This window comes from Nerophis lumbriciformis, linkage group LG10 (assembly GCF_033978685.3).
Source record: "Nerophis lumbriciformis linkage group LG10, RoL_Nlum_v2.1, whole genome shotgun sequence".
NCBI lineage: Eukaryota > Metazoa > Chordata > Actinopteri > Syngnathiformes > Syngnathidae > Nerophis > Nerophis lumbriciformis.
In genome coordinates, this window is record NC_084557.2 from 35,575,716 (window position 1) to 35,590,406 (window position 14,691).

At 39.4% G+C, this 14,691-nt stretch overlaps 1 protein-coding gene across 1 annotated transcript in view; it reads left to right on the forward strand.

Annotated features, from left to right (window-relative positions):
• The window catches only part of LOC133612372 (disintegrin and metalloproteinase domain-containing protein 10-like), a 45,315-nt gene that overhangs the window by 11,144 nt on the left and 19,480 nt on the right, over positions 1 to 14,691 (forward strand). The window contains exons 2-5 of the mRNA XM_061969729.1: positions 1,017 to 1,167; positions 9,898 to 10,016; positions 10,218 to 10,376; positions 13,117 to 13,217. Coding sequence (XP_061825713.1) covers positions 1,017 to 1,167; positions 9,898 to 10,016; positions 10,218 to 10,376; positions 13,117 to 13,217 — 530 coding nt within the window. The remainder of the gene's footprint in view (positions 1 to 1,016; positions 1,168 to 9,897; positions 10,017 to 10,217; positions 10,377 to 13,116; positions 13,218 to 14,691) is intronic.

A 14,691-nucleotide genomic window follows, 5' to 3' on the forward strand; every position in this document is an offset into this window, starting at 1 on the left:
ATAATTTAGAGTAGTCTGTGTGCAACTTGCAAAGCAGTATCATCATCATCGGCGGTCACTGGAACGAGTATGACGATCCTCCTGGTAGGGGTCTATCCCTTTATGGAGGATGCCTGTGCGTGACTTAGTTTAACGTGGGGAGACTGGTGCACAGACAGTCACCACACGATCCTTGACAGAATCGGGTCAGGGTCCAGTGGCATAGAGTCCAAGACGACTGGGGACCCTTTTCTGCTGCAGCTTCTTCTGCCATCGCAGCTGTTGTGGTAGTTCTTAAATCTACCATCTTCCGCCTGCTCCGCCGTTGAGGTCTTCACCGTATCCCTGGCTAGGGGGCAGTCAGGTACTAGGCCTTTGCCATGGGCCACCTGGGGTTACAGTAGTAAAGGGGTTAACCTCCTAGTGCCCCAAGACCCCATAAAGGAGCCTCCACTGCTGGATGCACTTTAACGTCATGCCCAGGACTCGTAAGGGTCACGTAAGAGTAGTCAGAATACCGCAGTATATATAGATCTTTTACTATCCAATGAAAATCAGGTTGTCAATTGGGTTCAGGTCTGAAGACGTACCTGTCTAGGATACTCGTTCATTTTCGTCACAAAGTTCACAGAGGTACTTATCATGTTGAAGGTGTGTTTTTGCTCATTATCATGTGGGAGGGGATCATGCTCTGCTTCAGAATGTCACATTACATGTTGAAATGCTGCTACCACATTGCCTGACAGTACGGCAAGACTCAACTGTCTTTGTACTCATCATGTTTGCCAGCTATTTAGACAATAATGGCTGTGTATTGAGTCATTTACAGTGGATAGTAAATCTATACTGCTGTATACTGACTACTCCTACGTGTATCCAAGTTTAATTTCTTTCGTATCGTCCGTTAAGAACACAATCTGTAATTAAAAAAACGGTTGTTAAAGTGTGAGGTTTGTACTCACTGTAGTGAAATGCTGCATAAATAGCCTTACTTATGGGACTTCATAATTATTGTCTGTGTTTCCTACACTCCACAGGACAGTATCGGAATCCCCTCAACAAGTACATCAGGCACTATGAAGGCCTTTCCTACGACACAGAGGTTGTTCACAGCAAGCATCAGAGGGCCAAAAGAGCACTCTCTTCTGAAGACCAGTTTCTTCATTTAGACTTTCATGCACACGGAAGGTTGGTCAACTTTTAACTAATGATATTTTCTGTTTTTTTCTGTAGTCTCTTTCATGTTATTAAACGTTTTTATATATAGTTTACACCTGAAATGAAGTACCAGCAGACTATACTATGGTAACTTTACTAAATCATTGACCTGTTTGCTGGCAATATGTTGTCAGGGAGAGAAAGTGCTAATCCTTTATTTAATTACTGTATAATAACACTACAATAATTACTGCTCATTTTCTCTTACCACAAAGCTTTGGCTCTTGAGTCACGTGTTGATGGCGCAACAGTGAAATAGGAGTCGGTATACTTGTTCTTCCACCCGGACACACGCTATCAAGTGATAATAGTATCTATTTTCTTGCTACTTTCAGTTAGACATTCTTTAAAAAAATGTGTGCACGAACAGTTCTGTTACGACATATTTCTGCTCAAACCCTTAATGGATCTGTCCCAATACAGCATGTATATGTACATACATTTAGTACAGGTAAATGTACATAACATATATATATATATATATATATATATATATACATCAAATATATATCAAATATATGCATACACATATATACATATGTATGTGTATAAATATATATATATGTGTGTGTGTACAGTATATGTATGTGTTAATATATACTGTATGTATGTATGTGTGTATGTATATATGTATATGTGTGTGTATATATCTATATATATATTTATGTGTGTGTATATATATATATACATATATATATGTATATGTATATGTGTGTGTATATATATATATATATATTATATATATATATGTATATATATGTATATGTGTGTGTGTGTGTGTGTGTGTGTGTGTACAGTATGTATGTGTATAAGTGTGTACATAATTATTTATATATACTATAAGGCGCACTCAAAATGGCACCTATTAGGAGATATATTATCTGGCGTTTTGTTTCAACTTATTTTGCAAAACCAACTTTTCTTACTTATTGGATAACTGCTACTGTGTATTTAGGCTCTGCAAAAGTAATTGTAACCATTATAGACCACTCCGTAGTCAATAAGCTCCTTCTTTTTATCTCTTGTTGTGCGGCAGTCATCATTTTTTGCCAAAAAGTTACTGAATACATTTCAACCTACTGAATTGTTTTGGTTCTTATCATTCTAAAAAAATTATAAATCGTACATCTTATGGACAACCACAAATATTCAATCAAATCAAATTGTTGTTAAAACAAATCGTTACACCCCTAAAAGACAACCTTGTGTGCTCTTTGGAGGACATTTAACTATTAACAGTTTGTCGAGCTTTGCACTAGTAAATGTGCTGCAGGACTTTTCAATCAATCAATCAATCAAAGTTTACTTAAATAGCCCTTAATCACAAATGTTTCAAAGGGCTGCACAAGCCACAACGACATCCTTGGCTCAGATCCCACATCAGGGCAAGAAAAAACTTAACCCAATGGGAAAAACGAGAAACCTTGGAAGGGACCACAAATGTTTAAGTGGTATTATTAAATAAGTGCCGGTGTCTAACAGAACCGATATTTAACATTTCTGTTTTCTTAGCGTTAGGATGCAAAGCGTTGCTGGACATCCATTGTTTGATTTCATTTTGACACGCCTTCAAATGACTCCAATCTGGCATGTTGGTCAGCTTTAGAAGCATGTAAAGTTGGGTGCCATCAGCTTAACAGTGAATGCTAACACCATATTTGCGTATGATGTCAACTAGCGGCAGAATATAGATACTTAAGAGTGCAGGGCCAAGAACCGACCCCTGTGGAACTCTGCACGTTACCGTAACATACTTTGAGGGCACGCTGTTATGGGAGACACACTGCATTCTGTTAGTAAGATAGCAGTGAAACCAAGAAAAGGCTAAGTCTGACATACCATGCATGTTTTAATACATGCTAATAGAATGTTATGATCGACGGTATCGAAAGCACCGCTGAGATCAAGTAGCAGCAACATGGATGATGTATCAGCATCCATAGTTGGCAATAGGTCATTAGTCAGGCAACAATTTTTTCGAGGATTTTCGAAATAAAGGGAAGGTGGGACACCGGCCGGTAGTTTACCATGAGGTCAGAATCTAGGTTAGGTTTTTTGAGCAGAGGGTGAATAACTGCTGTTTTGAATGCTAGGGAAGTAATACCAGAGGAAAGTGATAAGTTAATATTTAGCACTGATGGTCCTAATATTACAAACAGTGCCTTGATAAGTTTCCCAGGAATTTGTTTTGTCCCATTTACGAGTTGCAGGAGTTCCTCTAATGTTATTTCTTCAAAAAGAGAGAGATTATTTTGGAGCTAAATATCCATTGTACATACATTTGTATGTGTTAATAGAACCCATTGGAGCTAGGACGCGTTATCATTAATCTCCTTTCTAATGAGTTACATTTTTTTAGCAAAGAATTGCATAAAGTCATCTGCCGAGTGGGTGGAGCTACTGGGGGAAGCCTCTTGTTGGGTTAGCTACGCTACTGTACTAAACAAATATTTAGGATCGTTTCTATTTAGCCAGATAAGCTTTGTGTAGTAATTAGTTTTAGGTGTGGTGCTTGATGAAAAACCTGAAGTTTAGTCGCATGCTATTTGCGTTCCAGCTTTCTACATGATAGTTTAAGAGCTCTGTTTTTTTCTGTGAACCAGGGGGTACGCCTTTTAGGGGCCTTTTTTAGCTTTAGTGGTGCTATACTATCTACAGCGTTGCGCAGAGAATCGTTAAAGTTGTTAGTGAAGTTATCGATAGAGCCCACATAATTTGGGAATGGTGCCAATACCGTGGGCAATAGGCCAGCAAGAGTCGTAGTTGTGGCAGCATTACTATGGTGGCTGCTAAAGCATTGGTTGTTAGAAGTTTGTTGACTATGAGTCAGAACTTCAAATTTTATAAGGTAGTGATCGGACATTATTTTAGTGTACGGGAGTATCATAACTTAGGAGGTGGTGACAAGGACTAGATCTATCGTATTACCGTTGCGATGCGTGGGTTCATATTTATTATTTGTGTAAGACTATCAATTATAGTCTGGAGCGCCATGCAAGGAGAGTCTGATGGGGTATTCATATGAATATTAAAATCCCCCATTATAATTGTATTATCTGCGTGTGTCACTAGATCAGCAACAAACTCTGGAAATTCGCTGACAAAGCCAGAATAGGGCCCAGGGGGGCAATAGATAACAGCCAGATGGAGAGGTAGTGGTGTGACGGACCTCCATAGTAAGCACCTCAAATTATATTATATGTATTATTTAGGTTAGGTCTAAGGTTAAAGTTTTCATTGGATATTAGTGCGACCCTTCCACCCATGGCGGCTAACAATGCAGGTAATGGAATACAATCTATTCCGTGTATAAAACCCTCTAAATAACCCCAGAAACATCTAGAAACATTTTGTATACCTTAACCATTAAGCATTAGAGAAACTTCTTTCACACACATTGATTTCACAAAGCACATAGCAACGATCGGTATTTCCAACAACTACCACCACCACTAATCATGGCAGGCTTGTAGTGCTAAGTGCTAGACACACGAAATGCAAAATAAGAACATAATAAAACCGTCACTTACGATGTCCGTTTTCACTGGGATGCCGACTAGTGTACCTTTTCAGCGCAATACTTTTGTTCCCTGTTTAGATGATCAATTCAGAAAAAATCCTCACTCCTCAGATGTAAAATGCTGAGATGAAACAAGCTTCTTTTGTTGTCTTCCTAGTGATTTCTCCGACTAAGTTGAATTTATCGTCACAACCTACTACTATACAGGTGCGAGGCATGATTTATAATCCAGAATACTATACTCAGAGACGATTTCTCAGCATCAGCTCACTATCTTACCTGTTGGTAGAAAGCCAGAAGAGCAGTGTGAGTATCTATGTGAGCAAGGTGCTGTGTTTCTAAAAGTAGTTATTTTGTGTTAGCAGGTCGTGACATGTAAATAGAGTAGGGATATTGATGTATGTATTGATAAACGGTATTCGTTATATCTGGGTTAAAACTTGCGACGGTTACCGGTAGTATTACCGTTTTGTATTAAAATGATCAAAAAGCCGTGATAGATAATCGCGCTTTCATAAATTCACAGACTGACCGGCGCTAGCCTAAATGCTAACATGAACACAAAAGATATTAACATCTTTCCCTATTAAGAAATGACATACCCCAATCTGAAATAAAATAAACACATTGCTGTCTGAGCAACAAAGCTAACAAACAACAGTCTGGATATGCCATGAACACACGAACATGTACCAGGTGATGGCGTACAAAAGGAGGTTTGTCATTTTATACAGCTGATATATTACTTGGACTTTACTGACATCACGTCCGGCTCACGTCCCGCCTATTAAATATGCGTGGTGGTCAAGTTAGCTCTGTGCTCAATGGGTAGTAGGCGCCATTTAGCATTTCTCAAAGATAAAAAGCCGTATGCTTTTGTTGTTTTTGACTGTACGAATTGTTCTAATTTCGAAAAGGATAAACATTTCTTTAGAGTGTAATTCAGCATGCAGCTCGCACTCCAGACAAAGGGAGCAGAGTCGAAGAATGCACACGTTTGCAGTAATCATTTTGTTAAAGGTTTGTTTGTTAGACTTTTAAAGTTTATTATTTCCCATTTAGGTATTAGCTTGATATTATTTGTATTCCTTAAACACGTTTGCTCTGAGTGTTTCGAAATAAAAAGAAAGCAAATGGGAACAAAACCTTACGCTTTTACCAAAGGCAGCAATCATTATTGAAGCTTTCAGCACATACACAGTGTTGACAACTATAGCTATATTTTGATGAAGACAGACAAAAACATGTATACTCGTAAACGCCGCACAACAACTGCAACAAACATGGCTTATTTAGACGCAAAGTCAAATCATGAAATGCAACCTTACCCGAGCATAAACGATGCATATTTATCCGAGAGAATCTTTATACCAATTTCCTTGACCCAGCCACACACGAAGAAGTATCGGTTTTGTCTTGTTGAATGGCATCTTCAGTACAATAGTTTAATGTGTCTGGGAACGCGACGGTCGTATAATCCTTGATATCACTCGACAAATCTTTCTTTGATAATGTATAGGGCTGTATTCCATTGAATAGTTCGATTTTTTTTGCTCGTATCTGCTTTTTGCAGGAAGATTTAAGCCTCTTTTGTACTCAGTTTGTGCGCTTCTTGCTGTCAACAGCCATCTTGGCTTGATTGACCACCACTGGTTTTCACTTCCGAGAATACAAGTTATACAAGCAATTACAGACATTCGCCGCCTGTTTCTTTGCTCATTAGTTGAGTTTCTAAGCTTTGCTTTTGTGCTGAAAATGAGGCAATTCTCACCAAATCTTTTTTTCCCCTGAAGCAATCATGACAATTACTGTGGCAGTTATTAATGCCGCACTTTTGTGACATATTTGGAACTTGTTAAAGAAAAAAACAACTTTAGGACAGTCTTGCATTGAACCCAACATAAAGATGCCATTCCGATGCATTAAAGAGCCATGATGCATTGTGTTGGACGTCACACTTTCAGCGCTATAGTGTTCAGCATTGAAATGTATTTTGATGAGACTCATTAAAATAGGTCATCAACAAAAGAGTAAGAACCTCTTTTTATTAAATCATATAGTTTTTAATTTTGTATACTGAGGAGGCGTTTTGTACCAATGTCTTCACCCTCTCCATGACCATCTGGCTCAGTGCTTGGCAGTCACTGTTTATCATCCTGCGTTGAGCAGAGCCTGCTGTTGCCAACCTCAGACTCCGCTAGGCAGGACAATGATATGAGGAAAGAACACGGAAGGAAGACGTCTGTTTCCTTGAAAAGCAAAGATGTGTCAGCTTCTTTCCTCCTTTGAATTCTCACCAACAAAGCGACATACACAATTATCCCTCTGAACAATCACTTTGCAGCAAGGTTCTACTCTGCATGAGCCTCACTGAAACATGCCTAAATATGCTTAGAATATTCAATATATCATTGCAAACGACTTTTTTTTATCAGAACCGCCTAATTTAAAAAATAATAATAACTTAGCAGTGTGAGGACACGCAATTAATAGTGGGCATACAAACACGATGTGTCTTTCTACCTGCCAAGTTTGAATACAGCTTTCCATTGCTTTATTGTGAGAACAAGGGCAAACATGTTTTTCCTCAACTTCCTGTTAATTTGCCCAATGAATCCCATCTTACAAACAGAAAAACATTTGAAAAGACCAGATGTTTAGGATCTGATGGCAATGTATTTAAAAAAAAACTAAATACACTCTTCCATGTTCTTGCTTTCACCCTATCATTTGCATTATTGATATTCCTCTCACAGGCTGCATGTATAAATGTTGTCTACCTCCCTTAGTGAGGCTGAATTCCACGAGCAATCATCCCTGAAGAATTTCAAACATTTTTGATCATCATTTTAAAAATATGCCAGTTGTACTGTTTATTAGGGATGCTCTGATCAGGATTTTATGCTGCTGATTACAATCTCATGTAGGGTTGTACGATATAGCGGTACTAATAAAGTAACACGGTACTAATAGATTCGAAAAGGTACCATACAGCCTTTGAAAAATACCGGTACTTTTTTCATGGCCCTGATGGCGCACGAGACACATGTCTTGAGTCGTCAACACACGCGCAGACCACAAGTGGAAATAGTATGGAGGCCGAAGAGGGAGAATGGACATATTTTGGCTTTAAAATAACGACAAAGGTAAATACTGAGCGGTGCTTAAAAACATAGCTAGCTAGCTTATAGCTAGCAAGTGGCTAACGTCTGTCCACAGTGTTTTAGCTACTTCTAAATCACTAATTTTCGGCTCCATGGTGACAAATAAACTGCATATTTTACAAGTATCATCCCTGCAGGACGAGGAATAGCTAAACAAGCTTCACTCCATATCATAGAAAGATGCAATAGCTAACTGCTAACAGCTAGCAAGCGCTCCTGTATGTAACAAATTGGTGGATCTATACAAATATTGAGTCTAACGATACCAAGTACAAGAGCCGTATGTAGTCGATAATGTGATTGTCTATTTGTAACATTACAAAATTTGTTGTCTTTTTATATTCTTTATGAACTCAGGAAATACGTCCCTGAACACAGGAGAATTTTAGTTATGAACAACATATAATCCTTAACTGGTATTGATTGGATTGATACCCACATTTTTAGTATCACTCAAAACTTATGTACGGCATCCATACAACAGAAGAATAAGTCCTTATTACATTTTAACAGAAGTGTAGATAGAACTATGTTACAACAGAAAGTAACCAGATATTAACATTAAATGAACAAGTAGATAAATAAAGTTAAAGTTAAAGTACCAATGATTGTCACACACACACTAGGTGTGGCGAGATTATTCTCTGCATTTGACCCATCACCCTTGATCACCCCCTGGGAGGTGAGGGGAGCAGTGGGCAGCAGCGGTGGCCGCGCCCGGGAATCATTTTGGTGATTTAACCCCCAATTCCAACCCTTGATGCTGAGTGCCAAGCAGGGAGGTAATGGGTCCCATTTTTATAGTCTTTGGTATGAAATCATCCGTCCATCCATTTTCTACCGCTTGTCCCTCATAATTTTGACAAATTAATACAATGTGAAATGACATAATATGTTACCGCATATGTGAGCAGCCAAATTAGGAGACTGTGTAACCCATTTGCTTATATACTACTGAAAGAGAAGTTGTCTAGTATGTTCACTATCTTATTTAACGCCAAAAGGTTATAAATTGCAATAAGAAGCATATGTCTATTTTATCATAAATGTTTCAATTTATTTATGGTTAGTGCTTTCGACAGTTATACAATTAACACAATATTCAAACTAGTTACTTATACTCTTGTATTACATACAATTGTTTGAGCAAAACAAAGTCAATAGTACTAACTACTCAAACACTACTATCTATTACCAGTGTTGGGTTAGTTACTGAACACCAGTAACTAGTTACAGTCACTAGTTACTTTATTTCAAATGTAACCCAGTTACTAACTCAGTTACTTACACCAAAAAGTAATGTGTTACTTTGAAAAGTAACTATTTAGTTACTTTTTCTTCTTTAAAAAAAAAAAAAAAAAAAAAAAAAGCTCCCATTAATGCCCTTTTAGCCTTCATTTCAGTGCTGTTATTGCACTGGAGAATAATACAATGTGTTGATCAACTTGACATGCATTTGCATCACTGAACTTTGTTAAGCAATGTGGTCTACATACAACACACAAAGACAAAGATATGTTTCAAAGAGCCAATTTATTTCAGGCCAGAACAAATTGACACAACTATTTTAAATAGCTGCAACATAACATACATACAGTAAGTAACAAACCGCATCATAACAACATAGCTGTAAACCTGGCTTCACCTAAGGAAGGCACACGTGACATACACAAAGCCTAACCAGGCAGATTTGAATTGTTGTTTTGGGCAGTAGACGGGATCTTTGATCCAAGACACAACTTACATTTAACTAAAATGTTCTTTTCTTTGTGCTCGACAAAAGAAAAGAAGTGAGAATATCTCATACTTGCCAACCCTTCTGAATTTCCCAAATTTCTCCCGATTTCCAGCCGGACTTAAGGCACGCCCCCTCCAGGTCCATGCGGACCTGAGTGAGGACAGCCTGTCGTCACGTCCGCTTGGCCAACCAAAATGGTTACTTTTTGGTTGGCCAACGGTTTACGTTGTATTGCGCACATCCATACTTTTTAGCATTTTCACCTTTTTTTATTTCAGGCATTTTAATCTACGCATGAAGAGAGATGCTACCTTGTTCACCCCTGATTTGAAGGTGGATGTTTCAGGAGAAGAATCAACCTATGATACCTCTCACATCTACACCGGAGAAATCTATGGTGAGAAAATTGTTATATCAATATATTTCTCACTGCACAGTACCTACTCTGCTCAGCATGGCACTGCTCACAAGTACTGCCGAGCTCGTACTGGAGAAGAAACAATATTGCTCTTTCCACAGCACCGCTGCAAGGAATGTACAACAACTGCTGACTTTTGATGACTGCTCTGTCTTTAATAACAGTAATTTGTCTTCCCAGGAGAGAAAGGTACCTTGGCTCATGGCTCCATCGTGGACGGTAAATTTGAGGGCTTCATTCAGAGTTACCACGGCAACTACTACGTGGAGCCTGCTGAGAGATACCTGGAGGGTAAAGACGTGCCTTTCCACTCCGTCATGTACCACGAAGACGACATACGTGAGTTCCTGACAACTTCACAATCTCAATAACCTAAAACTTTGTTTAGTGTAATTTGCTCTATGCATATATTATGTTTGATCCAGAAGTGTTAGGTTAGTCCAACCTAATTGATGTAGGCAGGCTGGTGTGAAACCCCACTGAGGAGCAGCGCTACCCAGAGTGTGCATTAGCTGAGTAACATGATCTGAGTAATATGATCTTCCTCTTAGGCCATGTCCACATGAACACAGATACTTATTAAACGCATACTTATCTCTGCGTTTAGGCCGCTTGTCCACACTCTTGTGTCTTTAAAAACGCAGATTTTGCAAACGCTGGCCAAGGTGTAGAGTTCCAAAACTCTCCGCCCAGCGTATGTGTGTACACAGCAAAAATAGAGACTTGTACTCCTTTGATGACGTCATGGCTGTGCGCTGTCATTTTCAAAGCTCAACAAACATTGCCTTGCTGCCTTCAAACACACTATAAGAGGATTTACTGTGTGTTTGAATGTAAATAGGCTTCCATTATCACTCAACGTTGACAAAAAAACGCATCAAAATAGGCTTTGTGACACTCCCACCAGCGCTAATGACAGTCAGCTGTTTTGGATACGATTGCTCAGGCTAGTTTTAAAGATAATGTACATGTCTAGTATATCAAAATAAACATATTAATAATAGAGGTGTAATGCCACCAAGTCAGCTGTGGCTGCTTTTTCCAGGCTTCTGATTCGACAAAATGGGCATGACAGCAAGTGTATGCGTTTCATAGACCGTTTTGAAACTACACTTGTGTGGATGGAAATCGTTTTAACCCCAAATATGCGTTTTGTAACTCTCCGTGTTCATATGGATATGGCCTCAGGCTACTAGCTCATTCAGACTGTCTGCACAGCGTTGCTTAGAATAGTGAACATCACGGACACCTTTTTACATAGAGAAAGTAATAAATCAATGAAGTACAGTACAAACTCACACCGCAGAGCAAGGGATGGAGGGAGTCTTGAGTGGCGTGTAAGCATACCCCCTAGATCAGGGGTCGGCAACCCGCGGCTCTAGAGCCGCATGCGACTCTTTAGCGCCGCCCTGGTGGCTCTCTGGAGCTTTTGCAAAAATGTATGAAAAATGGAAAAAGATGAGGGGAAAAAATATTTTTTTTTTGTTTAAATATGGTTTCTGTAGGAGGACAATCATGACACAAACCTCCCTAATTGTTATAAAGCACACTGTTTATATTAAACATGCTTCACTGATTCGAGTATTTGGCGAGCGCCGTTTTGTCCTACTAATTTTGGCGGTCCTTGAACTCACCGTAGTTTGTTTACATGTACAACTTTCTCCGACTTTCGGGGATGTGTTTTATGCCACTTCTTTTTCTGTCTCATTTTGTCCACCAAACTTTTAACGTTGTGCATGAATGCACAAAGGTGAGTTTCGTTGATGTTATTGACTTGTGTGGAGTGCTAATCAGACATATTTGGTCACTGCATGACTGCAAGCTAATCGATGCTAACATGTTATTTAGGATAGCTATATGTACATATTGCATCATTATGCCTCATTTGTAGGTATATTTGAGGTAATTTAGTTTCCTTTAAGTCTTCTTAATTCAATGTATATCTCATGACACATTATCTGTATGTAATATGGCTTTTAATTTTTTGTGGCTCCAGACAGATTTGTTTTTGTATTTTTGGTCCAATATGGCTCTTTCAACGTTTTGGGTTGCCGACCCCTGCCCTAGATCATGGGTGTCAAACTCTGGCCAAATTTGGCCCGCCATGTAATTTTGGTGGTAGCGGGGGTGTATATTGCAGCCCGGAAGAGTTAGGGCTTCATGGGATTCTGGGTATTTGTTTATGTTGTGTTACGGTGCGGATGTTCTCCCGAAATGTGTTTGTCATTCTTGTTTGGTGTGGATTCACAGTGTGGCGCATATTTCTAACAGTGTTAAAGTTATTTATACGGACACCGTCAGTGTAACCTGTATCGCTGTTGGCCAAGTATGCATTGCATTTACGTGTGTGAGCGTGCTGAAGTCACACATTTTGTGATCGGGCCGGCACGTTGTTGGAATGGATGAAAAGCAGACGTGACGACAGCTCGTGGAGGACGATAAACGCAGTGCCTTTAAAGCACGCCCCCAAGACTGTGGTCCGGGTAGTCGAGATATAATGACTGATGAACAACTTCGTTCGATAATGAAAGATGCCTCAGCTCAAAGCCTGAGCCCCGACATTAATGAACTAGCATCCAAGAAAAGATGCCAGGTATCTGGCTTGGGCACATCAGATTAGATCAGTGTGTTGCAAACTGAGCAGTTTAAGTCCTGAATGGTTGGTTTATTCATTGTTATTTTATTTTCTAATTTATTAGATAGGCTCCAGCGCCCCCCGCGACCCCGAAGGGAATAAGCGGTAGAAAATGGATGGATGGATGCCATTGATATTTTTTAATTATTATTATTATTATTTGAAACTCGATTTTGCATGTCACTATAAAGTTATATAAGCGTTGCTTGTTCAATATTCAATGCAAAACTTGTTTGGGTCCCTATTAAAAGGTTAATTTGTTCAACCTTGGCCCGCGGCTTTGTTCAGTTCTAAATTTTGGCCCACTCTGTATTTGAGTTTGACACCCCTGCCTTAGATGATAATGAATAGCATAGCATCCGAAACAAGAGAGACTCAGAGGTGTTACGTTGCTAACTTTGTCTCCATAATCCTGACAGTGTTGTATCGGCCTTTTTTCCTCAGACTACCCACACAAGTATGGCCCAGAGGGAGGCTGCGCTGATAGCACAGTCTTTCAGAGAATGAAGCGATATCAAGCCTCCGCTGTAGAGGAGCCGTCCAAGGTAAAGCTTCACCACACACACTTACAATAAAAGCTCAGTGTTGCTAGAAAGCTAATGTTTATAAGCTTGACGAGCCATGAAACGACCAGCGACATCACTGATGACTTGCACAATCTAATGAAATTCAGTACAAGGCTCATTTTAGGTCTCAGTTGCAACAGTTGAATAATGTGATTATTGTTGTAGTTTGTAGGAGTGTAGAACTGCACTTGTTGTGCAGCTGTTTCTGATATTTTGACTCTCATCCAGCTATATGAGGTAGCAGTTAAGTGGCGGCTTTTTGGTATATGAGTGTAAATGTGTTTCAATCAGTCCGATTACAATACACAGGATACCTTTCAGATTTGATGTGGAAATAAACAAAACATTTTAATAAGAAAATCTTGTTTGTTTTTTAAACATCAAACACCGAGTTGATAATGATAACTGAACTGTTCAGTTGTTATAGCTTGTTTTCTTACACTTCTCATTTACAAGTTTGCATTCATCTCAGTTTGTCCGCTCTGTGTTGGCATACTAAGGTAGTATTTTTTTGCCATTAAGTTCAATGTGCCAGTCTTGTCTTTTGATGAGCTCTATGAAGTATTTGTAAGTAATGTACTTTTAATACACATCAGCTGTTAATTGTACCGTACTTCTTAGTTGTATTTTTGATTGCCAAATTTGGCGGCTTTTAAATCACCAAAGCTAATCAGTAGCGTATGGCAAAACTAATGTAAAGAAACATAAGGTTTTACTTGAAGCCTTACTTTCTCGTACTTTCTGTCAGGCATGTTTGCTTTGTTGGCATTGCAACATTACCTACAGGTGGCATGCCAGAAATAGGGCTGTTCGCCCGCCGAGTGCAAGAGCCAGTGCCGAGTCTGCAACTGGACATTACGTCACGTACAACCATGGCATCGATTGGTATTGTTTGATTTTACATGAATTGGTACCCGGTAGTACCTACAAAAGTACAGAATTTGGTACCCACCTCTACATGACCATATCATATTATTGGACATATATGGCATAAATGTATGGATTTTATTTTGTTTTATTTTATTTTATTTTATTTTATTTTTTATTTTTTTTGTGTCCTGTCCAGCTTCTCAGGCAAATCATATAGGTGCTGCGAGTCGGCCAGTTGCTGGGGTAGTGACCTTGTTTGTCAGTATGTCTGTGATCTTTTAATTATTTATTTTTTTATTTTTTTATTTATTTTTTAATATATTTTATTAATATTATTTTTTTATTTTTCCCCTCCCTCAGAGGGGGGGCTCGGCGGGGCGGTTGCTGGTTGTTCCATCTCCATCGTTGGGGTCCCTGCAGGTGGGGTGGGTGGTTCCCGTGGCCCTGTGCCTGGGTGGTCCTGCGGTGGCCGATTTGGGTGGGGTGGCCGGGGGCTGGCCTTGCCGCGCTCTGCGGGGGTGGGGGGTGGGCTCGTGGGGGGCCCGGTTGCCGGTGGGGCGGGGGCGGTCTTCCCGTCCGGTTG